The 25,638-nt window shown below is 34.6% G+C and overlaps 1 protein-coding gene across 1 annotated transcript in view; it reads right to left on the bottom strand.

The window, feature by feature from the left end:
- The window catches only part of LOC116138821 (protein SUPPRESSOR OF QUENCHING 1, chloroplastic-like), a 46,148-nt gene that overhangs the window by 749 nt on the left and 19,761 nt on the right, over positions 1-25,638 (bottom strand). The window contains exons 3-22 of the mRNA XM_031424480.1: positions 16,793-16,893; positions 16,652-16,708; positions 16,467-16,561; positions 16,270-16,311; positions 15,307-15,358; positions 14,240-14,527; positions 13,686-13,769; positions 12,465-12,605; positions 12,226-12,305; positions 10,703-10,805; positions 8,587-8,703; positions 7,673-7,777; positions 7,466-7,530; positions 7,139-7,194; positions 1,716-1,753; positions 1,421-1,578; positions 941-990; positions 708-829; positions 438-545; positions 128-220 (exon numbers count right to left, since the gene is read on the bottom strand). Coding sequence (XP_031280340.1) covers positions 128-220; positions 438-545; positions 708-829; positions 941-990; positions 1,421-1,578; positions 1,716-1,753; positions 7,139-7,194; positions 7,466-7,530; positions 7,673-7,777; positions 8,587-8,703; positions 10,703-10,805; positions 12,226-12,305; positions 12,465-12,605; positions 13,686-13,769; positions 14,240-14,527; positions 15,307-15,358; positions 16,270-16,311; positions 16,467-16,561; positions 16,652-16,708; positions 16,793-16,893 — 1,955 coding nt within the window. The remainder of the gene's footprint in view (positions 1-127; positions 221-437; positions 546-707; positions 830-940; positions 991-1,420; positions 1,579-1,715; positions 1,754-7,138; positions 7,195-7,465; positions 7,531-7,672; positions 7,778-8,586; positions 8,704-10,702; positions 10,806-12,225; positions 12,306-12,464; positions 12,606-13,685; positions 13,770-14,239; positions 14,528-15,306; positions 15,359-16,269; positions 16,312-16,466; positions 16,562-16,651; positions 16,709-16,792; positions 16,894-25,638) is intronic.

Below are 25,638 nucleotides of genomic sequence, written 5' to 3'. Positions count from 1 at the left end.
CATGTAACACATAAAAGCAAACTTTTTTCTTTTTGAAATTAAAATTCCTTCAAAGCAACATATACCAAATTCTTAGCCACCAGTATGAGCAGAATTCAATAAGAAGGACACAAATTATTTTTCTAACCTGAGCTGCTAGGGCTGTTCCATCCTTGAAACCAGCTTTCCCAGTCCCTGCTAGGGTACTGACCCCTTTACTAGCTGGATCCAGCTTCTTGATCTGAAATTTCACCCAAAAAAGAGATGAAAATCAAGAAGTTAGCTTTGATAATTCACATTCATTTTATCAGTTATGTGATCAAATCTCAACAGGAACCCCCAAGTAATGCATCATGAGCATTCATGAAGCTTTAAATTTATCATCAGAAGATTCAACAAATGTAGGCAGGCTACAGTGATTTAAATATCTTTAATATCTTCATCTATTAGCTAATTACCTTGTGATTGCACCTATCTGCAAAATAAATTTGACCATCCTTCGCGCAAAAGACAGCTAGTGGATGTTGAAGAAGGACTTCAGATCCTGTTCCATCATGGTCTCCAAACTGTAAATCATACATTATAAGACTATTAGGAGAAAAAGACAAAATGACATAAACTAAATATGAACTGTAAGTCTTCTCCAATTTTTGTGAAAAAAAAAATTATTAGAGACCAAAATATTTTTCCAAGATGAAACAGGCTTCTTAATTTTTAAATTGAGTTACCTTGAACAGATTGTCTGAGAAAAAAGGATCACCACCAACTAGTAATCTTGATCCCCCTGTTTTTAGACTGAGTGCTCGTATGGAGCTACTCTCACTATCCGCAACATAAATTTCTGTGAAATCTACAAATAAGCATCCATTTGAAACTTCAGATATGATGGCAGAAACATTTAGACTACTATAAAATGGTTGAGAATATAAAATATGTCAAAATATCCCACTGCATGTATTACCAGGAGATAATGAAATTTCGGACGGTTGTGCAAATGATGTGGTTGTAGAGCTACCTCAACAAAAAATCAGTACATCAATGCCAAATTTCCAAGAGAATCATACCAGTGGAAAACATAAATATAAATGAATAAAAAATAGAAATTAAGACAAATAATGCTCTAGTATAACACAGATGTATTTGATGAGTGCAAACAAATGGATAGACATAACTATATGGACCTTTAAGGAGCTATAAACATTTAACAGGGCAGTCACCATCCGAACTGAGGTTCTGCCCTTTCTCAATTCAAGCTCATCCAAGTTCAGCCCGGACTTCAAACTGATCAAACTTTTCTTTATCAGCTTTAACTTTTTTTCTTTCTTATCAACTTAAAGGTTCCAATTTAGAGCACAAATATCCAAAAAGATTTTATATGTGAAGTATGAAGATGTAAAAGAAAAAAGAATCGACTGATCACTTTACTGATTCTTTGAATCACCTTGATCCATTCAAGTTCCTTTCATAACCATCGCCACGAAAAGCTTTAGTAACTCCGTCATGTGTATTGTGTTCCCAGATCTGATGTCGGCCAGCCATTGCAATGCAAACCTTCTCATTTACTGGCTCAAAACAGACCTCCCATGGAGAATTGAGGAGCTGAAAAAAATGAAATAAAATTTTTAAATATCAAGAAAGATGTCAATTCAATAAATAAAGGGGCCAAATTTCTTTATAAGAACACTAAGGACGCAACCAGACTATGCATCATTAATTCACGTTATCGACAATTTTACCTGAGAGCTTCCCTCGTCTCCCCCTTGGTACTGTAGACCTGGCAAAACGGGTGGGTGGCCCAGGTACGGGTTGGATCTACACATGTATGGGTCAAATACGGGTTAAAATATACGGATCTAAAATATTAGACCCGTACCATACCCTATACAGGTACGGGTGGACCCACTGGTAGACCCATTTTCTCTCTCTCCATATTTTAGTTTTTATTTTCACCCCTAACAGTTTTCAATTATGACAGTTACACCCCCAAAATTCCTACAATTTTATTTTTTTACATTTACACCCCCTAAATCAACTACTCTAAATTCAATTCAATTTAGAATATAAACAAATAGGAACCAAAATAAAGAAATAACACATAAACAAACAATAACATATAATACAAAACTACAAATACTAACCAAAATAAATACATACAAAATCACTAATACACAATTACACATAAACAAACAAAATAAGTCAATAACTTATAAATACCAACTAAAATAAACAAATACATAATCCAATATTCAACAAAAAACATTCTTAGGACAGCAAATGTTCATCCCACAGTGGGAGTGATAGAGTCTCTTGATTCCACAGTCCCAAGATTAGTTAATGACACATCAAGATCATCATCCGAATCATCATTCACCTCATCATCTACAAAACAATAATCAACTACAAATATTAATAAATGTAAATAATAAAATATATGAAATATTATGTTAACATGTTACCTTCAAACTCATATCCATATAGCCAAGTTCGAGTGCATATCAAAGATTCTGCATTTTTTGGTCGAAATGAGCTTCGATATTTGTTGAGCACTTTACTGCCAATACTAAAAGTAGACTCTGAGGCAACCGATGTTATTGGTATTGTCATGATATCACGAGCTATCATAGTAAGTACCGGATAACGATCATGATTGTTCTTCCAATGATCGAGGATATCCAAATTATGATATTTGACACGATCAAACCTTATCTCTTCTAAATAAATATCTAATTTGGATTTCTTAGTAGAAATGAAAACACTCTCATAGCTGTCAAAATCCTGCATCATTTAAACAATTAAGTGTCAAAAGTTAAAATTAAACAATAAACAATACTTTATTTATTATAAGAATATAAAAATTAAAAAGTATAGTGACTTACAGAAGAATGATCTACACGTCTACTAGAAGTAGAACTACTCGTAGGAGAAACAACTGAAGGTGAGGCAGAAACTTCTTTAGAACATTTAGCCTCGTAAGCTTGAAAAAACTTTTGCAAGTTATTCTTAACAATCTCCAACTTCCGTGTGACAGTAGTTGAATCATAAACTTTGTTGAAAGCATACTCCACAAACTGAAACTTGAGACGTGGGTCAAGAATAGTTGCAATCGTCAACACAAAACTATAAGAATCACAATATTTTGTAAATTTTGGGATCATTTGTTCCGCCATGCTCCTAACAACTTTATCATCACTCATCCTCTCTTCAATTAAACGCAATTGAATTTCCCACACACATTTCAGGTACAAGTTTGATGTAGGATATTTAGAACCCGAGAATAAAGTCATAATATTATAAAATGGTTCCAAGAATTTACATATTCCCGCCCCCCTATCCCATTCTTCATTTGATTGACAAAATTTATAACTGAGATCTATTGTTGATAAAGCCACAAACACAGGACGAAATATTAACGCCGTTTCAAGCATTAAAAATGTCGAATTCCATCTAGTGAAAACATCCAATCTCAACCCCATTGAGCTTTTCACTCCCATTTGTACAGCAAGTTCTCCAAACTTGATTCTCCTAGCCTCAGTTACTTTAATATATTTCACACTATCTCGAATCTTATTCAAAGCAACACTAATAGCTTTTAACCCTTTTTGAACAATAAGATTCAAGATATATGCAGAACATCGCACATGGAAAAATTCACCTCTACATAACAAAGCATTCTGCACACAAAGCTGGTTCCTCAAGATATCCTCCATCCTATCATTACTACTTACATTATCCAAAGTAATTGAGAAAACTTTCTTTTCAATTCCCCACTCTTGTAAGAAATTCATAATATTATCTGCCAAAACAACCCCTGAGTGTGGAGGAGGAATATGGCAAAAATTCAGTATTTTACTTTGTAACTCCCAATCCTCATCTATATAATGAGCTGTCAAAAAAATATATCTCTCAGTTGTACCAGAAGTTCAAACATCAGAAGTTAAGCATATTCTACTTGTAAGCCTCCCTAATTCAAGCTTAGTTTTTTTCTTCATCTTTTCATATATTTTTAAGCAATCCGCCTTAGCGGTGTTCCTAGAATAATGCATAAACTCCTTACACACATACGAAAAGACTCTATTAGTTCCTTGATTCTCCACATATGAATATGGATAGTTATGTTGAATAATTGATAAGGCCATATATTCACGATAAGTCTCTTGACTAATCTTTCTACTTTGCAATATATGATCATGATCAATCAATAATTGTCCTACATCATAGTTGACACGTTTTGGACAATTTCCCATATGATGCTTCAAATTTTTAGTCCTATGTGTGGCACTACCATATGCATAAGATTGACTGCATGCCTTACACCTAGCCTTCTCATTGTTATTCTCAACATATATCTCAAAATAATTTCAAAATTCTGATGTTTTACGTTTATTTCTAGAATTAGTTGTAGGAATACTAGAATTAGAAGGAGGTGGCATTACCCTAGAAGCATCGTCATTTGCTCTCACGTTAACCATATCTGTATCTATAGTTTCAGAGTCCGCCATGTCAATGCTTGAGACTACAAAAAAAATAATATATATATATATATTAGGTCTCTCACACACACTCAAAGGATAATACAATAAAATAAAGAAAAAAATATCAAGGACACCATAACCTGAATAAAATTAATCTAAACTAACATTTATATCAGCATGCCTATATATATGTTTCTATTTATTGAACTTTGATAATGGAGCATGATTTCAGGAAATGCCGAAGAGCTTTTTAATTGATGATTAACTATATATTAATTAATAATGGATTAACTATATATTAATTGATAATGACAAAGAGTTCAATGTCAATGGCATTATATATTCATTATCTGTAAAAGCTGAACAAAAGGTGGACCATAATCTAATCCTATCAAGAAGAAAGCAAAGGGAAATTGATGTACATGCTTCTGGATTGCTGTCGAGATTTGGCAATTGCATTATTTAATTTTTTTCATTAATTAATGGAGTTTATGATTGAATTTTTTAAATTTAACATACTCATTAAAGCTAAGATATGTTATACTTTAACCAACATAAAGACTCAAATTATCATAATCTTTTCCACTTTCCAATTTCAGTCATTCATTCCCTTAAATGGATTGCTAAATTCAGATACTCATTTTATTTCAGTGAGATTGCTAAAAAATTTACAAGATTTATTCGGTGATATATCATTATCAGGATCATTGTGGTGGTCCAAATAAATGAACCAAGGGGCGGTTAGAGATTTTTCCCTTTTCATGTCTCTAGTAATTTCGAATCAATTCCCTCATCTTCTCCACCTAATATAGTTATTTTACGAAGTGAACTAACCACTACTGAGAACTGAAAGTGCAATATCTGCATAACACAAAACAGAACCAGCTAATAAAATCTTAGTGGGAAGAACTTAAGTTGGTAAAAATACGTTATGAAGAAGCAGTTGGAGAGTGGAGACCGAATACTACCAGAAATTGTTGCATTGCACATGCTCTTGCAGTCTTACTTGCTACTACTAGCTGTACCCAGAAGATTAAATAACAACATTGAAAGCGATATCGAAAGAATCCAATGATCTAAGTGAGCTCTAACCAATTCTTTTTCATGTGCTTAAATTAATTAACCTCATTAGCAATGTCATCATCACTCTATTCTACTCACCATTATAATATGATTAACGGACACAAACACAAAGCCACTCAAAGAAAAACCAAACCAACCGTTTGACCAGGGACCCATTTCTACTTTCTTTGAATACAATAGAGTTGAGAATCTTTGCTAAGAGGGCTAAGTTAGAAGAGAAAAAATCCAAAAGGATGCTTCCTAGTCACTGTCCATTTCTTCTCAATTACTACTTATTGCTCTACCAAAAACCTCTCTGAATTGATCAGTCTTCATGTTTTGATCTTTCATTGAATAAGTTTGAATGTCCCACCATTTCTCAAATGACATATCCAGTTATCCACCCTTGTTCTTTCACAGAATAATCTAATCTCTTACTCATGTTTCACCTAAAAGCCTGAACCAGTTTAACCCATTTGGCCATGTGAATTTTGATCTTGTTCACACAAGTTAATTAGATAAAGGTGCTTCATTAATACACAGAGGAAATATTTTTGAGGCTACAAACTTCAACTTAAGTCCATGATGTATTAATCTTAAAACCATCTTGAAAGGACATAAGAGTCTTTGCATTAAAACTGAAAGGGTGAAAACGTTAGAATCCAATATAGATTTTGCCAAACTTTACAAGCAAAATCTTTTTGCCTCTTCACCAAAAGCCAGTTTTGAAGGTTGGCATGTTCTTTGAAATCATAACACCAGGCTTAACTTTAGATTGATATACATGGAGACAATTGGTCCCAAACAAAATCTGAAGAAAAACAAATGCAAATGCAAGACATGGGAAGAGAAACCCTAAAAACACATTCTCTTTTTACAATTTGTGCATATAAAGAAACCCAATTTCATGTAGTTACTGTAAATCTATTGTCATATGACTCATATCATATCCCAATCAAACAAGAGCAAAAATATGCAGTAACCTACATTAATCGTTCAAACAAAAAAGAAAACACAAAATGTGTCAAAAAAACAAAAACAAACACACAAAATTTGAAAGAAAAAACGGAAAAACCAAAGCAAAATACAGGAAATGTGTAGAAACGTACTGAGGACTGACGATTAATCGAAGAGGGAGTTGAGAGAGAGGAGATGACCAGCCGACGAGGATGAGTGAGGGCGACCGGAAACTGTGGTACTGGGAATGGGAATGACGGATTGGATGAATGTATCAGGTGACTACCGTACTAATGAGTGATGACAGACGAGTGACGATTAATTGAAAGGGAGTTGAGGTACGAAGAAGATGGCAAAAAGGGAGGTACTCAGTTGACTGATCAGAGATTGAGAGGCTGGAGAGAATTTTATGTTGAAGATTGAGAGGAGATGAGAGGCGCGCGGCATAGAGTTGAGTTGCTGAGTTAGGGCAGGTCACTTTTTACAATTTGCAAAAACGGGTACCCGCAGGTTCACCCTTATAACCCGTCAGTTATACGGGTCGGGCCGTGTACAGGTCCAAAAAAACAGGTTCAATTTTGTAGACCCGTACCCTATATTTTTTACCTGGGTACGGGCCGACCCACGGGTCTAGACCCATTTTGCCAGGTCTACTTGGTAGTAAGAGCCTTTGGTTCCATTTCCAGCAAGAGTTTGCACCTTTTCATTAACAAAATCAATCTCCCTACAATATAGGCATTGAAACTATTGAAACATTTCATGAAAGATTATGAAGATGATACTAGTAATGTAATTCCTTTGTGACCTTATCTTAAGGATTAAAATCAAAACGTTTGAACATAGGTTTCTATGAAAACCATGAATCTGTCTTGGGGAACTATGCTAAATTTAACACAAAGCCATTAAAAAAATAAGGTCACCTTACAGCAAAATCGGAAATAGAGCCTAAAAAGGCTTCGAAACAATTTAAGGATAATTTTGAACTTGCGACATACCTTAAAGCATGGTTTTCAGTATCTGCAACATAAAGGATGTTTTTCTTCGCATTGTAAGCCAAGCCCTAGAGAAACATGTGGCCACAATGTTACTACTCAGTACTAATTCATCCACATAAAAATTGAAGCATGAGATAACAAAGCTTGAAATGCATGCTTCTGTTCATTTATATTGATTATAACTGGAGATATTAACTTAGTCCTTACTTGAGGACGATTAAAGGTGGCTGTGGCCTCCTCGAAGGATCCATCACGTAGACCTTCCTCTCTTGAGCTACCGATTTGGACTGATAGACCTCCTGTCAATATAGTCTATAAGTCAAGGGGGCATCAAAAGGGAGCACTAAGGGGAAATGAGCATGAGTGAAGGTTGTTACACGAAGGGGAAATGAGTGTGTATGAGGGTTGTTACAGTTTGTTACGGGATTCTGCATGCATGTGGCTGAATAGAATAAAGTTGTTAGAGTAAGGGTAGTATAGGAAGTAATTGGGTATAAATAGCTAGGGTGTGGTAAAAGAGGTATCAAGTTGATTCAGATAAGTGTTGTGGGAGGTCTCCAACTCCTCGAATTGTTGGGAATTGTTCTGGGTTCACTTTTCTTGCTACTGTTATTTCATTCAGCTTCAATATTAACCTTCAGTTTAATCCAATTAAGTGTTATTTCGATTCTGCTCGTGTGCGTGTGTGTTGGGATTGAGTTGCTTGAACAGGTGGTTCCATCATGGACCATAAAATTCCCATCTAAATCAGTTACCACATGAAGTCCAGATGTGACAAGACGGTTAAATAACAATCCAAGTATTTAACCATGCTATTCATTACTGGATAAGGAAATACTGGATTCATATATACTGAATATATGATATTCATTACATGGTGGATTATCATGAGTATTAAGTAGTACTTACAAACATGTAATCTAAGTACCATCATCAAGCTTTAAATATGCAAGAACAATTTGAAGCTGGATATTGTTGCGTTATGAGCACATTTAAGAATTCTTAAATTCTTAGGATTTCAGATGCTTCTAACTACCAAATTCTGAGGACTATCAAGAGAAATATACATATAAAATACAAGTCTGCAAGTGTATATTTGTTTAGAGAGAGAAAGAAAGAACACCTATTATTCTGTTATGGTTACTGTCCGAAGTGAAGAGCCGGTTGTTAAGGATATCAATCGCCAGCTTACTGGGAAACTTCAAAGGAGATGTGAGTAAGCGAGGATCATTATCTTTCTCCAAAGTCATAGGAAGTTTAAATCATCAAGATCCTTAGGGAAAAAGAAAAACTTTTTCAATTTTCTTTCTTAAAAAGTACCATTTGCTAGCAAGTTTAAGTTATTAGAACTTGACAAAAATAATTATATCAAAAGTCTAAGGTGGAAGATAATCCTCAGAATTTCAGTTCATAATAAAGTTTTAGCTAGAGCAACTCTAAACTCGTCTTGCACAAGGACAGAGCAGGGTGCCACACAATTGTCCATTTCCTTGAACAATTCAACTACTTTGTGTATTTTTTTTCATATGAGACAAGATATAGCAACTCCCAAACTTCCATATCTCAGTACTTCTCGCAGAGAAATCTGTAACCTGTCCATAAATTAATTCTACGACCTCAAGCTGAAATATGTTATCAAAAGGCTCTATTTGCATTGTTAGAAAATGAAACTTGGAAACAAATATCCTTATGTTGAGCTATTGAACTGCTCATCATTGGGATTTTATGCATACCGAGTATCTAGCTAAACAATTTAAATGATGCAAGCTAACATTCCTAAACATAGTTCTCTAGAAGACATAATAAAAGCAGTAACAACGGAAACCAACTTTCATGATGGAGCATTGCATCAAAAGCTCCTTAAAATTTGAATGTTGTTGTGGAAAACTAAAGAAATGGATAAGAGGGGAAAACTACAAAACTAATTATGACACAAAATAATGAATAGTGTGAAACATTTAACATAGATTCACTCAAACTTTGAAGATATAGATCCTGTCTTACCCCCATGCTGAGAGATCTTTGTCACTGGTAGTGCCTACAACCTGAACAGGCCCATTATCTGTTCTTTCTTTGGGCATGGCAGATGAATATTCTGAGGGAAAACTCCCATTATCTGCAATGACACATCCTTATTAGATCTCATTGTGCCAGAATATAAAAATTATTACTGTCCCCTTTGAAATAGTTGGTAAGAGAATATCATCAAAAAGAAGTTCTAATTGCAATTTCTTGAACAACCATCTTGTTAAAAATATAACCTGATAGGAACCCACTTTAATAACTCAACAATTGGGTTGGGCCATGGGTCTTTTATGGGCTTGGATAAAACTCTCCTTGGAAAATTAGCTTGTCAAAGGAGGGTGCCCAAGCCCTTTATAACCCAAATGCCCACTCTTTCCCTCTCAATGTGGGATCCTAAAAAGCACCACCCTCTATCCACCACCTCATAACCAAGTAACATATGCCAAAAGATACAGTGATCATATTTGCCAAGCTGAAGTATACACATAAATCTAGGTTTTCTTGTACAACTCAATTTCCACCACTTAGAGCTAAAATATTAACTCTTAAAGACCCATTCCTTCATCCAATGCTAGCTTCTACCTCAATTAATCACATTAAATAACAAACTTTCCCAAAGGTTGGTGCAAGAGGAATTGAGTCTTAGACCATCCGCTCTACTGTTAGAGACTTAATTAGGTAGGCTATCTTCTAAGGAATAAAACCTAGTTGTATCCATTATAAAAACTGTCGGAGTTGATCACTAAAACAGTCTTGATGCCATATGTTTAAGAACATTCCCAGTGACACACTAAAAGAAGTAATAATTTAAACATAAATAAATAAAACACCTTCACATGCAATAGCTCCAATGATGGAAAACTTAGGATCTTAAAATTTTAGGAACTAATTTATTCAAGGAATATATCTTAGTCAGATGATTGTTTCTTGTCTAAGAAAGATTTTAGGTAGGATATTTCCAAAAAAATTTCTATTTAGAACTGGTACTATATAAACAGGGTCTTAGTTTTCAGTTAATAAAAGACTTGTTGAAATATTAGTTTCTTCCCTGATTCTATTTGTTTCTCTTCCTAATTCTTCTAGTTATGTCATCTTTCATGTTCTTCTAATTTATTGCCCTTTATTTCCTCCTATTCTCACTATTTCCTTGTCTCTCGTATTTTTTATCCTAATGCTCATACATCAACCAACCTTGGATCAGTGGGAACTGACAGTTACATCCCCTTTTTCTTTAAGCATAGACTTGAAACTAGAGGCAGCAGCAGCACGTATTGCTTGAGCTTTTTCTTCAACAACCCTCTTCAATGGAAGGACCCTGGAAGAGAAGTAAAACCCTTGTGTAACTAGTATGATAAAATTGGCACATTAATAACCAAAAAGCATTTACCACGCTAATCCAAAACAAATCAAACTAAAAGTGAATCAGAGAATCTCGTCACTGGCTTTCTCCTTGCTGACACATATTGCTTTGAAAGATGCTCAATAGAAATCAATTTTTGTGTCTACAAACAAGTTCAATATAAATTCTAATAATAACAAAGGGAGATTATACGAGATTTAGCAACTCAACGAACAAAGCATAAAAGAACCTAATCATAGTCTAAAAAGTTCACTAAACAACCATAGTCAGCCAAGTGTTTGAAAAAATGATCATATCGTAAACATATAAACATGTCTAGAGCTGTTGAATGCATGTGCATGAGATGTAGTTGTGCACAACATTAGTCTGAGATGAACTAAACTCCTCCACAACAGTATAGCAGTCTTCTAGTATGTACACTGCAGTCAATAGAGTCAACCTTTGAATACTTATCACTCATACAAGTCTTAATACTGGTCAGCAAAGATGAGATTAGAAACTGGAAGCCATTTAAAGGCCAAACAGAAAATATCAGACATGCAGACAATCTTTTGGTCCAAATTAATAATAACTAGCCTTAGTCCAGTTTAATGATGGGCTCACCTAATTAATGATGGTTTCACAAACCAGATATTTAACTCAACTTAATAAAAAATACTTAAGGAAAAAAGATGAGAAAGATAAAGAATAAATATCATTTTAAATTAGTTATGTGAAAAGACAACTTTGCAATGAACAGTTCAAAGAAAGAGCTGAAATTAAACCTCATACATGTAACCTGACCAAAACTCTACGAGGGTTCTGCATGGCATTAACTAGCGATCTTCCCAAGCTAAAACAGACATGAGCTAAGCCATACTAAAAGTGATGCAACCTACTGAAACAATTAGACTTCCCCATTATTATTATTATTTTTTTTTCATTCCAAAGGATAGAAACATAAAAGAGACAAAAAGACTCCACGAAAGTTACAAAATACTCAATAGGTCCGTCTAAGCAAGCATATTTGATTAATAAATTTAAGAGGGTAGCTTTTGGTATGGTCCACACTAGAAATTTAAGTTCCCATTCGCATGGAAATGAAAAAACAATTCTCTTATAGTTCCCCAAATCTAATGTGTTTCTGTTCGCGAAAACAAGTTCACATAGAATATGTACTATGCTAAAATGCTAAGTTCACTTTTTCTTCCAAGGATGAATGAAAACATGGATTATCAATTCCAAAGAATAAAATCAACTTGAATTGGTTGGAAAAACATGGCTAAACTGACCAATTAAATAGACACCAAAAATATAGATGCTGAGTTACTGCACAAGGATGAAACATATGATGTTGAAAAAGGGCTCAAGTTATATTCTCCTCATTAAATGATACCTTTCATTCAACAAAAGTTCTTGATCCTTGCGGTCTAACGCCTTAAACTGTGGATCACTGCCCCATTTCTTTCTAAATGTCTGATAATCAATGTTGTGGTCAAATTCCTGAAAATGAAAATATGCTCAATAAACCACCTCCGGCCCGCAGTCTTATATTTATACAACTTAGTAATATTGTTATTAAAGTAAACATTAGCAAAATAAGAAAACACTTGAATTCAATATAAGCTCTGAAACCTCTAATGCTTCTTCAAGTAACTGCTTGAATCCCTCTATTGCAGCCTTCTGAGCTGCTCGTTTTTCCTTACATTCCTCCTCAGCGCGTGTCTTAACATAGTGTTCAAACAAGGCCCTCCTTGCCGATTGACTTGGGATGGCCTACAACAGAAAATGCCTTTCCCAATCAACAAAGCAGCAAACTCATTACAGAATGAATGATAAATATTCCCATCTAGCACAATATACATAGACTGCAGTATGCATGAAAAAAAAAAAATTTGAAATAAACACAAACACAGAGAAAGAAAAAAAGGAGTTGCAGTATAAATTGAACTTGTAAGTTCAGTGCATAATAAACACACCATCCCGAGGCTAGTCATATTTAACAGGATAGACTAAAAGATCATAAGCCTAAACCACTAAAAAATATACCCAAAAGATGAGGCACGGGTATAGACAAAGGATACAAGTAGAAAATGCTATGGAAAACATTAATACCATGGTTGTCAAAAATTAACATATGATACAACAAGAACAATAAATACCAACTTGAGAACTATAAAAACAAACAAATAACAACTTAAGCAAAATTATTTCACAAGTATTGATGGTGAGACAAAACAAACCTCAGATATAAACACAGTCAACTCATCACAAGTGAGCAACTTACATTAGCCTAATAAGCCAAACTTATCACGGTAAAATTAAAGCATGAACAACCAACCCACGAGCAACTTACATTCTCCAAATAAATCAACAGCCATGTAGGTTGGGTTGCATAACATTAAAACATGAAGAACTAAACGAAACAATAAGTTGGGTTTTGAATTCTCTTTCAGGGTTAAGTTTCCTAGAAGCGGTCTGTTCGTTAAGCAATAACCTAAAGCCGCATGTTCGAGCCTGGGTTTTTAGAGCTTGCCAAGCTCGAACACCGAGGTGTCCAGCTCGGCTCAGCTCGTATACAGCGCTACTATCCACTACTGAACCTAAAACTCGAAAATTCTGGGATTACCTCTTAAAGGAAGACAAAAATATTTTATAGGCAAATTCTTAATATCACATCCAAAGCTACTAACCAAAGATGCAATATTACTTTTTTGATATAAAACAAAAAGTTATATTAATCAAAAGAGAGAAGTAGAAAGTGGACTAGATATCTACTAAGGTGTGAGATCACCCTGTGGTAAGAAGGCCTCCAATTCTCAAACAAAATATTCTAAATCTTTAGACCCGGCAAACCTTAAAACGGGGAACAAATACTATCTTTGGAAGTTCCTTCTCCCATTTTGAGAATGGTGCCACTCCTCTTTCCTTAAGCATTTCCTGTAAAATTTTCATTGCCATGTTAAACAATTAGTCAATGAAACTAGCATTTCTCACAAGCTACATTTGAAGTTGCATCGAAAAAGAATATTAACAGCAGTAGCAAACAATATCATTCATAAAATATACATATTTAATACAAGAAATAACACAGGAAAAATTATAAATTTTATTTATATATGAATCTATAGGACAAACACTGGAATTCCAAAAGGAAGAACAGTAAAAAACACCAACTCAAATTGTTATACTGAAGGAAATTTTAACAAAATAAGAGCAATAAAGATACCTTAAATTTAGTAATGCACTCCTCCTTCGATGGTCCATTGTCTTCATCCTCTGACTCTGAAGAAGAGTCAGACATGTTTATTGTCGCCATTAGCATCTTTTAACTTTTCTTTGCTGTTCTCATTTGGCAAGCCCTTCACTGCAACCTCAACAGCTTTAGAGCCATTTAATTATGAGGCCACTGTTCCTGATGCAACTGGAGCAGCTGAGGAAGTAACAGGAGTTCCAGAGTCCTGCAGCTTCTTCTTGATCAAATCCAGGGCAGATGATGATCCTGCCCCTGAGGTTCTCAGAGTTGTGGCATCACATCCGCCTGTGTTAACAGCAGGAGCACCCAAAGTTGTTGGAGCAGATGCTTTTTCAATCGTGATGTTAGTACTTGGCACTGACATTAAATGATCTTTTGAAATGCCATCATCCTGCTTCTTTCTCAATTCTGTCACCTCATTGGGGATCTGCCAGCTGCTTACCTAGATGACAAAGCAAAAAGTAAGTACAATTTGTAAATGATATGAAAGCTATAGCCACAACATTTGAACATATTTAAGGCTTAGACCTCCCTTTTGAAATGCCATCATCCTGCTTCTTTCTCACTTCTTTCCATTATAAACCTTGGCAGAATGACAGTCATATCTCTCACTCATAAATCACAGTTTGTCAACATTATCAAGCATGTACTTTTTATTATATAAATGCTATGACAAAATAAAATGTTAGCAATTTTATATCCCTTATGTAACAATTAGAATTCGCATAAAATTGCTTATTCATATTTACATATACTATAATCGTCAGTAGATGCTAATAGTTTGTACACTAATAACTCACAGAACTAGTTTTTTTAATTAGAAAACATATCAAAATTTGCACAAATATGGCCATGGCTAAAATTAGAGAAGACAGGATGGCCAACCACAATTCAAGAAAAATTATGCATTATACTTAACCTTGGAAATAAAATGTACTCTAGATCAACAACTATCTCTAGCATTTTGACCAAGCAAATATGTATTTAGGGATATCAGGACAGATGCAAGAGCAGAGAAATTAGTCACATTCACATAAAACATAAAAATAATAAGAATAACAAAAGAATAAAACATATTCAAATTAAGAAGAAGGCAAAGGAAACAGTACCCCATCACTTAAATCTCAATTCTAACAATTTTGTGACCCATTTAAAAAAGTTATATCCATCATGTTAGTGCAATCCGCCTCATCTTTCAAAAGAATATAGTTCAAAACATACACTAATGTTTATTTCAATTTCCATCAAGTCATCCAACTTTTCAAGTAATAAACTGTGAATACATTAAAATGCTCGCACAGACATCAAATTTTTAAAGTTGGCAGATCCCAAAACATAAAAGTCAATTGCAATTTCCCCTCTAAGGTATCATCACTAAATGTGTTGGTAAAGGTTAATTTGTAGCACTTGAATATCTTTTGGAGAATGCTATTTCTTCAACAATTGAACGTGACATACATTGAAGACATTTGTATGATAGTATACAACATTCCCTGGTCAAGCTAAAGGCGCCAAGAAAGAAATCAATGTTGTAGTGAACAACAGACTCACAATAACATTTATAAGAGAGGGGCAACAATTGAATCAATCGATTGCATGTTGTTTTTTCAGATGGATTTAATATTGATGCATGAATTTCTAGCACAGACTATAGATTTCATACATGATTTCTTCAGAGAATTGAATAAGACAGGTTGACACTGTTCGTACTAACATTCAGTATTTTGAAATTAGTATGAACTAAGGATATATACTTTGAAAAATGAAATTCAGAGCCATTGTGTAGATTACTGTTGAACAAGACACATGCTAATGGGACTGATAATATTTCTTTCTTTCTCGAATTAAAAGAGAAAAGGAGCTGAGTAGTAAAATTTTAAACATTCAAGTGTTACTAGCTGAGGTTGCAAATTGATAGAAAAATAAAAGACACGGAGATTCAGATTGTCCTTAAATCTCTTGTGTGCTCTGGACACATTTTGCAACCAACCAACAACATTGTTCAACAAATATTCAATAAAATTCCTTTTTCTTTAATGTGATAGTAAACAGTCAAAGTTTTGAGTCCATGCAAGGCAATGAGATAGACACATGGTGCATCATTAACTTGACAAATAATAGCAGATACAAAAGAAGCTCCACAGAATTCAATAAAAGTCCATATTTATATAATTAGGAGCAGACTTCAAATTCTCAAAAGCATCTGCTGACACAATAGCATCAAACCTGACGACAAGAGGATAACAGTAAAGTAAGAACATAAAACCTTGGCCATAGAGGTTGAAATTACAGTCTAAACTTGAAAGTCTATACTAATCTGATTCCTAGATGGTTATGTTCTATAAACTTGAGAAACTTAGCCCATGACAAGATCAGCTTACATTGATATTGGTAAACCAGCAGCAGCTAAATTTGCGTCAACCTTGATGCAATCAGCACTAGATGCAACAGCAACTTTTAGGCCTTTGCTTTTGCACTGTTTTACAGCAGCATTTCATTAGCAAATCTTTAATTGCAGCAACAAGTAATTAGGAAAATGACATTTGAAATTAGTTAGCTTACAGACCTGATTAATCAGTTCAAGGGGTCCAGGAAACCCTATCCCTGAATTTGGTTTTGCATACTGCAAGCTTTGAACGAAATCAGAGGTGAGTAAAGGGTAACCATCTTTTCATTGCAATATGTGGTTTAATAGTAGGTTAATGACCTTCTCCAGATATATCTCAAAGAACCTCTTTTTGGCCGCCTCAGGATCAAATCCCTTCACTCCTTTAACAGAAGCTGCACCCCCTAAGAAGTTTGCCACGCCTATTACATTGTCATAGGACATGTAAATATTAAAAGCTAAAATTACATATCAAAACTCCAATTTAATACAATAATAGAATGATCCATAACATTCAAACATAAATTAGTTCTCTTTACATTTGAAAATTGTATCTTTGAAAGTAGTATCAATCCCACATCACCTTTGCTTCCTCATTCAATTATAACAAGTTATCTACCTCCTTTTGCCTCATAAACAGAAAAACCATGTTTATATTAATGTAAGCTCCAAGCCATTAAACACCCATCGTTTAAGACTTCCAATCTATTAAAAAAAAAGAAAAAACAAAAAACAATTTCTTCGTTATTACTATTAAGCAATTTCTTCATCTTTTATCATCATGTCTGAAGACTGAAATTCTAGAGAAGATCAGAACAATATTATTACTATTAACCTCTTTGTGGCTATAGAATGTTTAACAACCTAAAAAAAAAAAACTTCCAAATCCTACTAATTTGACAATGAAACTCTAACTGTTCATTCTTTCGGCATTAAAATATCAAAATCACTGACCGTCCATTCTGCAACTTGATGCTGACCACTAACATAAATTTCAGTCCCCAAGTCTATTGATGGCCAGTGCCTCTTTACAGGTTCTGTACCAGGATCCCGATAGAAGTAAAGTGATTGAGATAATCTTCCAACATCAAACTCCCAGGTTCTGGGATCACCGATCCAACCCTCGCCTCTCTTCGTTGGGTATCCGTAGTCGCCCCAAACCGGGTGTGGCAGAATCTGCAGGATTTCCTGACGTTGAGGATTGCTAAATGCATCACAGAGATCGAATGGCTCCTCAGGATACTCAGCATTTCCTGGAGAACAGTAAACATGATAAAATATTTCAAATTTGAGCAATATGTTAGGGTTAAGAGAGAGAGAGGAATTGGAGAGATTTGAAGAAGTATAACGTTGGAGAAGATCCAATAAGATAATTTTGCCGTTGAAATGTTTTTTGAAAGTTGAAAATATTCAAATAAATCTGCTTTTTCTATATATCTCCAAAAGAAAGCGTATTTTTGTAGAAGAGTTTAATCTCGTTTAGCTATATTTATGTTTCATTGAAAGCCTTTCAAGAATCCTTTCTTCTGTTATTAAATTCGTATTTTAGAATTTTAGAATTTATTTTTTCATCAAGAAATAAATAGTTTCAGCTTTATCTCTCATCCTAGAATCAAATAATCAAAGAAACATTTGCCCATGAGTGATTCTTGACAATCTCTAGAGAAAGACGAGTGTGCTGGACAAACAGCATTGGCGGTGAACCAGAAGACCCCGTGCTAGAGACAATCCTTTTTGCCCATAACCAATCACTAGGCCATCTTTAAAACCATTGTTTTAAAACCCGGCCCAGCCCGGCCGGTTGAACCAACAGCTTCAACGGGTTGAGTTTAACTTTTTCGATTCACCCCAAAACCCTAAGATTTGGGAGGATGATCGGCGAACAATCGATGGTTGGAAGGTTAGGGCTTTTGAAGACTAAGTTCCGGTGAATGCAATTGTGGTGACGGCGTTGATTTCCGGTGAGTAAATCGATCAAAAATCGAACAAACCTGGCAACGGCAACAATGAGATTTTTCTGGCGATTGGCGAGGCTAACGGGGGTGGGGTGAGGTGGGTTTTAGTCGGAAGGAACAGGGGAGTAATTCTTGGGTGATGGGGAGGTTTGTCTACGCCGGCGTGGATGAGATCTGGCCTGGAATACCCACGCTAGCGTCGGTGAGATCTGGCCGAAATCTAACCTATTTCGGCCAAATCTTGGGTAGATTTTAATGGAAATGGGCTCAGGGGACGAGTGGGGTTGCATCTGGGGTGTCGCGGCTGTCGATCAGTCGCCAGTCGGTTTTCATTTGGGGTGTGTTTGATAAAGTTCAAACATGTAGGGACTTGCAGGTAATTTTTAGGGGGGCATTTGTTGAGTTTTAAAATTTTTTGTCAACCGGTTTGACCAGCGGTCAAACCAGTTAAACCGGTCAACCCAGGACCCGGAAACTTTGTCGGGTTTCACCCCGGGTTGGGTTTTAAAACATTGTTTAAAACACATTGGTGGGTTTGAAGCAGACCCTTGCCCATCACCTTCCAGCCCAACGAGCCTCCACTCACATCCAAAGACTTTGAAGAATTCCTTAGCAACAAAAGGCCCCTGTGCAAGCCCATGATCCACCTTTTCGCCCAGCCCACCAAGAATAACACGCCCTGGCCCAAAAATTTCAGGCTTTCCCTGACTTGGATCCGACTCCTTAGAACCTGACCCAAGATAGCAGGATCTGGTCCTTTCTTCATCTTCCTCAACCTTACCTAACCCTAATTTTGGCATTCCTCCGCCATCATCTCTGAAATTTCTCAAAAGAGGGCTACGAGATCGATCTCGCCCATTCTCCTCATCAACAACCGTTATCTAATAGCTAAAAGATAGGTCATCCTCGAACCTAGCAGCAACATTTGAATCCGACAGCACCACCACAATTCCTAGGAGCTGATTTCTAATAAGTAACAACCTTGCATTGGAATACATTTGAGGTATACGTTGACGCGAAGAGCAATATTCCTAGTCTGGAATATTTCTCCTCTACTTCTAGCTATTTTTCTGGGCTTAATGTGCAATTTGCTTACTGTTATTTCATTTCTTCGTTCATTTGATTTTGTACAGGGATGGAATGGTGGAATTAGAAGCAGTAGACGACTAATATTTTAGGTAGTAGAAGAGAAAAGAAGAGGACTGTAGTGAGACAACTGAAAAAAAAAAGGGTTAGAAAGAAAGGAAGTTTAAGGGTAGTAAAGTTTTAGATTTAGTGATGAGTTAGGCCCTTTAGCTCCTTTAGATGTTCAGTTCTTGTGTTTTCTTCTTTTATTTTTTGTATTCTTTTTCTTGTTCTTCCTTTTCAATGTTCAAGTTTTAGATTTGGTAATGCCAAATGTCTTATCTCCCATAGAAAAGTAGTACATCTAGTGAACAGTTTAATGCTTTTCTATGACTTCCCATGATGTATAATAATAAAAGAATTTATATTGTACTATGACTATTTGAAGAAAATGAATTCTTGATCAAAGCACCCACCGCAGCTAGGAGACACAACACCCACTGCAGCAGGAAAGCAGCCAGCCTACCAAAACGGATTACCCATCTCAGAGCAACCCTCAACCCCTCCACGTGCTTGCACATTCTCCAGCCTGACACCCAAAATAACCACCCAGCCAACCCAACACAAGCAACAACAACAGCCAAGCACGAGGCTCACTCGCCAGCCACACAAACAACATCAGGGATACTCTTTCTCAAAATCAGACCAACTCCGATAGAAGAATCACCCCCTTGTTGCTTTAGAGACTTTTTACTAGAGATGTTATGGCCATTCACGGTAACAATTGAATCATCTTTAGCGCCAACATGTTTTTTACCTTTATCTTTACGGGTAATTACCTTTGACTGTAAAAAGAGCAAAATATGTTTTATTATTATTAAGATATATTATTAAAATAGGTATTGTTGATTGACGTTGACCACCATTGACTGTCAATCTAATTTAAATTTATGAATAAATTAATAAATTATTTAACTTTTTTTTTTTTTTTTAATAGACTTTTCAAAAGCAACTTTTTAATTCTAAAAGCTACAAAAATCTACCTCTAGAATCATTTCATGAAATATAATATAATATTCAATAATCAACTTCTCTTATAATCAATTTTAAAATGTAGATATCAAAGACATTTGAAATCATAGCTTATTAAATAAGTGCTTATTAGAGAAATTACAACTCCAAACTCACCCTAATTCTCTATGAAACTGAAATAAAAGGGTAAAGCATTGTGAGCCCGATACAACACGTGGGCTGAACGTAATTTGCATCAAGTTAGAATAAGACCTACAACACTTCTGTTTTGATATTAGGCATTACAATGGTAATATTGAAATTATTCTACAAGAGTGGAGCAATTGACATCCTATTAATTGACTAAATAATCTTCATTTCTTAGACACATCATTTCAAAAATTTAAAATTACTTTTATTTATGACACCCCATAAATTTCATAAATGCCATTCTTTCCATTTTCGACATATTAAAAGAGTTAACATTTCATTACCTTATACTATATACCCCCACCATAACTATTCCTAAAATATAATTTTTTAGAAAAACAAAGCATTCGTCGAAGCTCTGGAGGACTTCAGACAATGACAATGATGCAACAAGACCTACTAAGCTAAATCAAAATAGCAAGTTGGATGCGAATCAGATGCAGATGGAAGCGAGTGGATAACATTCTTTGATCTTTTGAGATTTTTTTCAAGCTCTACAAAGACCTTTGCAAGCAATTTCGGCACCTTTGATAAGTACAACCAGGTTCTTTTCCTGTCAACGATTTCAAAATTGAGCCTAGAAATGTCATGTTACAAATCATTTTAAAACACATCATATGAGCACTCAAATATGGTATATTAATAAGAAGTTAATCATTCTAGAAAAACACAGTCATATGTATGATAAATTCACAAGAAAGCCTCAGATTTTTTGCCCAAGCACAAGCAAAACAACAATGGATCAATTCTACAGGCTAATTGATAGTATCCTAAAACCTACTCGGATCCAAGGGCTTCCCTGATAATGAAGTTTTCAAAAGTAAATTGATAAGTAATGTAATCTTTAATTGACTATATAAGGAAGTCACATCATTTAATAGCCCTACCAATCATGATAATAACATAAAAGAAAATAATCAAACATTCGTATTGGTCTAATACAGTATGTTAAAAGGATTTGGAAAATTGACACAATAGCATACATGTAGTAGTGGCACATCAGGACCACTGCATGGATTTTGTACTCATGAAGCTTTTAACTCGAAATTCAGCTTAATCTGGTTAGAGATTTTGTAGCTGCAGCCAGCAGATGACAAGAAGTTGGCGTTATTACTATATGGGGCTTCGATCTCACATCTGGGTTGCTAAACATTTCAGGTTTCCAAAAAAGGGATCTTTTCCATTATGGCACCAAATATGTGACTAAATATGTGTACAACAAGGGAAGAACAGCCTCCTACTAGCCTTTTATACATTTACAGTAGAATTTTTTTTGTACTTACAGACTAGTTATATCAACCTCAAAAATTATCCATTAGCATCTTGGTTCCTACTTCAGTTGGATCCCCATTGGCAAGCCAAGAATCATTTACTAAAAGGAACACAAATGTAAAATTAGTTCCCACGAGCAATTTGTAATATTACAATTTCAATTTATTCGCTCTATACTTGTCAACTGGTGTATGATGAGAAAAACCAATTTCTAATAATCCATTAATCCCAAGTTCAAAGAAAATAGCTTATAAGAATTATCATTCATCTTACCTAAATGCATTTCATCCAATGTCCAAATGAATAATTGCAAACAGATTCATAAAATATAGAGTAGGGTATTCCACATGCAAAAAGTTCTTAGGCCAGGTTTAGTTCATAATAGAAATGATTGAGAAAGTATCAAACAAATGGTAATATGAATATAGCAAAATTCCCAAAGAAGATTAGATTAGAAGAACTACAAAATGTGAAAATGACACAGTTAAAAGTTAAATGAAAATATTAGTTTGACCAATAATAAACAAAATCTTGTAGTTTAGAGAAAAAATATAAATTGAGATAGCCAGAAAGATTTTGATTGACACCGAGAAAATTCTAACAATTCATGTGGAAGTATAGCCCTCAATTGATTATTACAATATCAGTTAGAAGATTGTTGAACTAGGGTTTTTCTATTTCCCTCATTTAATTTGTTCCCCTTCGTTGCTTTCAAATGGCAGCTACTATCTTGGATGAAATAGCCACTAGCAACCCTAAGATATTAAACTCTGAACCTGCTGCCCCGTTAACACAAACAAACTAATTGTCATAATTCATAGCCGTTAAATTTAAGTCCCTTGTTGTAGATGCAAGAGAGCCTAAACCAAGAAGCAACATGAATCATTTAAGACCAATCTTATTGGAAGACCATTGCTTTTTAAAGGATCTAAGCCTAAAATTATTTGCTCAACAATGTATCTCGATCCTTCTGGACTAGGTTTTGTCACATCCATTTCAATAGCGTGTAAGATAAGAGGAAAGGAAAGTCTGGGGTTGGGGAGGGGATGTTTCTTGCAACCTCAGTTCAGTAATCTTTCATCCAACCTAAGTTTAACCCTTCACCTCAAAGACAATCTATTTGATAGGTTTGGATTAGCATCTATGCCCTGAGTATTGAACACTGGCATCCTAAGATTCTAAAGGTATTTCCAGAAACCAAGGATCTATTCGAAACTGTCCAAAATTCCGATCTTAATAACAATGGGTATGATGTTATTATCATATCTAGGTCATGTCCAAAAAAATAAAAAATTCTATTGAGTTGATCATTACCTGTTGGCTTGTCCACGCAAACCTCACAATAAGAGTTTTTTATTGGAATATTCAGGGAATAGGCAATTCCAACTCCAGGACAATAACAGTCTCATAGTCATCCATGATGGGCAAAACAAAACTTGAATTCTATATTGATTTTGAGAGCACTCCAAGACCAGACACTCTTTTCGTTCGGATATCGTGGGAGTTAATGAGCATTCTTGCATCAATCAATTTTTTTTTATTGATGGACTATCAAAACATGAACTTTAATTTTTAAGTGCTTATTCTTAAGAGTTCTAACATGGATTCTATCCCACCATATCTGTTAGTTGAACTAGTGATCAACTTCCTATTAAAAATCATCCCAATTTTGGCTAATAGAATGTGTGAAACTTTGGAGGTCTTTAGATAAAGGGGATAAATTAACTTATTAGGTAATGATTTACTCCATGAAAAACAAAAAGTATAGTTCTTACAAATTTTGTGAAGGTAATAAAATGCATCTCTATTTTCCCGTCCTTGTCCACTTACCCATCTCTGTGGCCTTGTGTATATGCATTATTCAATTTATTCATTCATTTCTCTTCAAGTTATGGATTTCTTAAATTATATCAGATGACGCAGACACATGATTTGTTTAATTTTTTGGTGATTGTAAATAATAAGTAATTAAGGTTGTTCAATTTTTCTGTTTTTTTTTTTGGGCTTAGTATCCAATCAACCCCAGCTGGGAGGGTTGTAATATGTAGCTTCTGCTATTGGGTTGACATTGTGTTGCGTTTGGGTGTGACATTGATTGGTTTTTCCTAGCTAATTTGTTCATCATTATTGGTTGTTTGCTGAATATCAATAGAGCTCCATCTTTTTGCTTGTTTTCTTGACTATTGGTTGTTATTGTTGCATTGATTTGATTGACTAATGGAAGGTTCCTATCAGTGTGATATTGATTAGTTGCTATTTCTTTTGGCTGTCTTTTTGAGTAGTTGTATTGAACTGATTAGTTTATAATTTGGCTGAAGGTTATTGTAAAATTTTGTTTCAGGTCATAGCACACCTTGGAGATCCTCAACTTTTTGCATCACAGGAAGCAGCATTATTCCAAGAAGCAACAATTTTATCATCTTGGTCACCCAGGACAACTCGTTTTCAATGCATTTTTCTCTATGTATACATTATTGATCACATTTTGCTCTATGTAAATTGAATCAAAATTCTGACGATGTCAATGATGTTTTTCCGCCAACTTTTTGTTCTACCCCTTTTTAAACTACTGGTTTTAACTGTACATTATTGAAGAGATTTGTATGCAATCTCAAATTTCGTTTTCGTTCTATTGACTAAAATGTGTTGTGATTCTGCATTCTAGGTTATTATTGGGTTAAAATTGACAAAATTAATGTAATATAATTTTAGCTTAGTTTACAACACTTGTAGGGAAAAAATGGTGATTGCACATGTCTCAAAATTTCAAATTCTCAACAGTTATTCATTACAAACATTAGGGACAAATTTGTCTTCTAATTTTTACACATTGTTGGGGATATTAGAGTAATTTCGTAATAAAAAGAGGGGTAGATAGGTAATTGGCTATATTGACTTCACACATAATAATAAAAAAAAATTAAATTCGAACAATCAAGGGATTTTCATCTTTACAATTAATATCACTGTTTTTGACAGAAATTGTTAACAGAATTATTGTTTTGGGTACTAAAATGGTATTTTAAAAGTCTGAGGGTGAGAAAGCATCATTATGCCATTTTTGGGGTGGAAAAAATCATTAACTCTTTCATTAATACCCAAAATACACTTCACTTTCTTAGTCGGCGTTCAGCGAGTTACTAAGAGCTAGGGGAATAGGGGTTTTGTAGAATGGAGCCTAGTAGATCGAATGGTGGTGAACGAATCGTTTGAAAATGATTCAAATGTTGTAAATTATATGTGTTTTTAGGATTATAATTTAAAAATTATTTAATAATAGTTTATATATTTCAATCTAATTATTTGGGAGAATTTAATTAAATATAATTACTATATATATAGGAAGATTCTACAACTCCTATTTTTTAATACAGATTTAAACACAAATTTATATTGTTAGATTAAACCAAAATAGATGGTCAAGATAAAGAGAGAGTGAAAATGATATTTTCTAATATTTATGATATTAAGGGGATGTTTGTCTAAGCTTATAAGCTGGTCAAACTAGCTTATAAACTCTAAAATTAAGCTGATCTGTTTATTTATAACTTTTTTGAGCTTATAAGCCCAAAAAAATAAGTTGGAGGGGAGGTACTTTTTTTTTTTTTTTTTTTTTGACTTATAAGCCCTCTGCTTATAAGCTAGTTTGACCAA

The sequence above is a fragment of the Pistacia vera genome, unplaced genomic scaffold (assembly GCF_008641045.1).
Source record: "Pistacia vera cultivar Batoury unplaced genomic scaffold, PisVer_v2 Contig344, whole genome shotgun sequence".
Lineage (NCBI taxonomy): Eukaryota > Viridiplantae > Streptophyta > Magnoliopsida > Sapindales > Anacardiaceae > Pistacia > Pistacia vera.
Note: the sequence above shows the minus strand (reverse complement) of the source record. Positions and strands in the feature narration are given on the sequence as shown.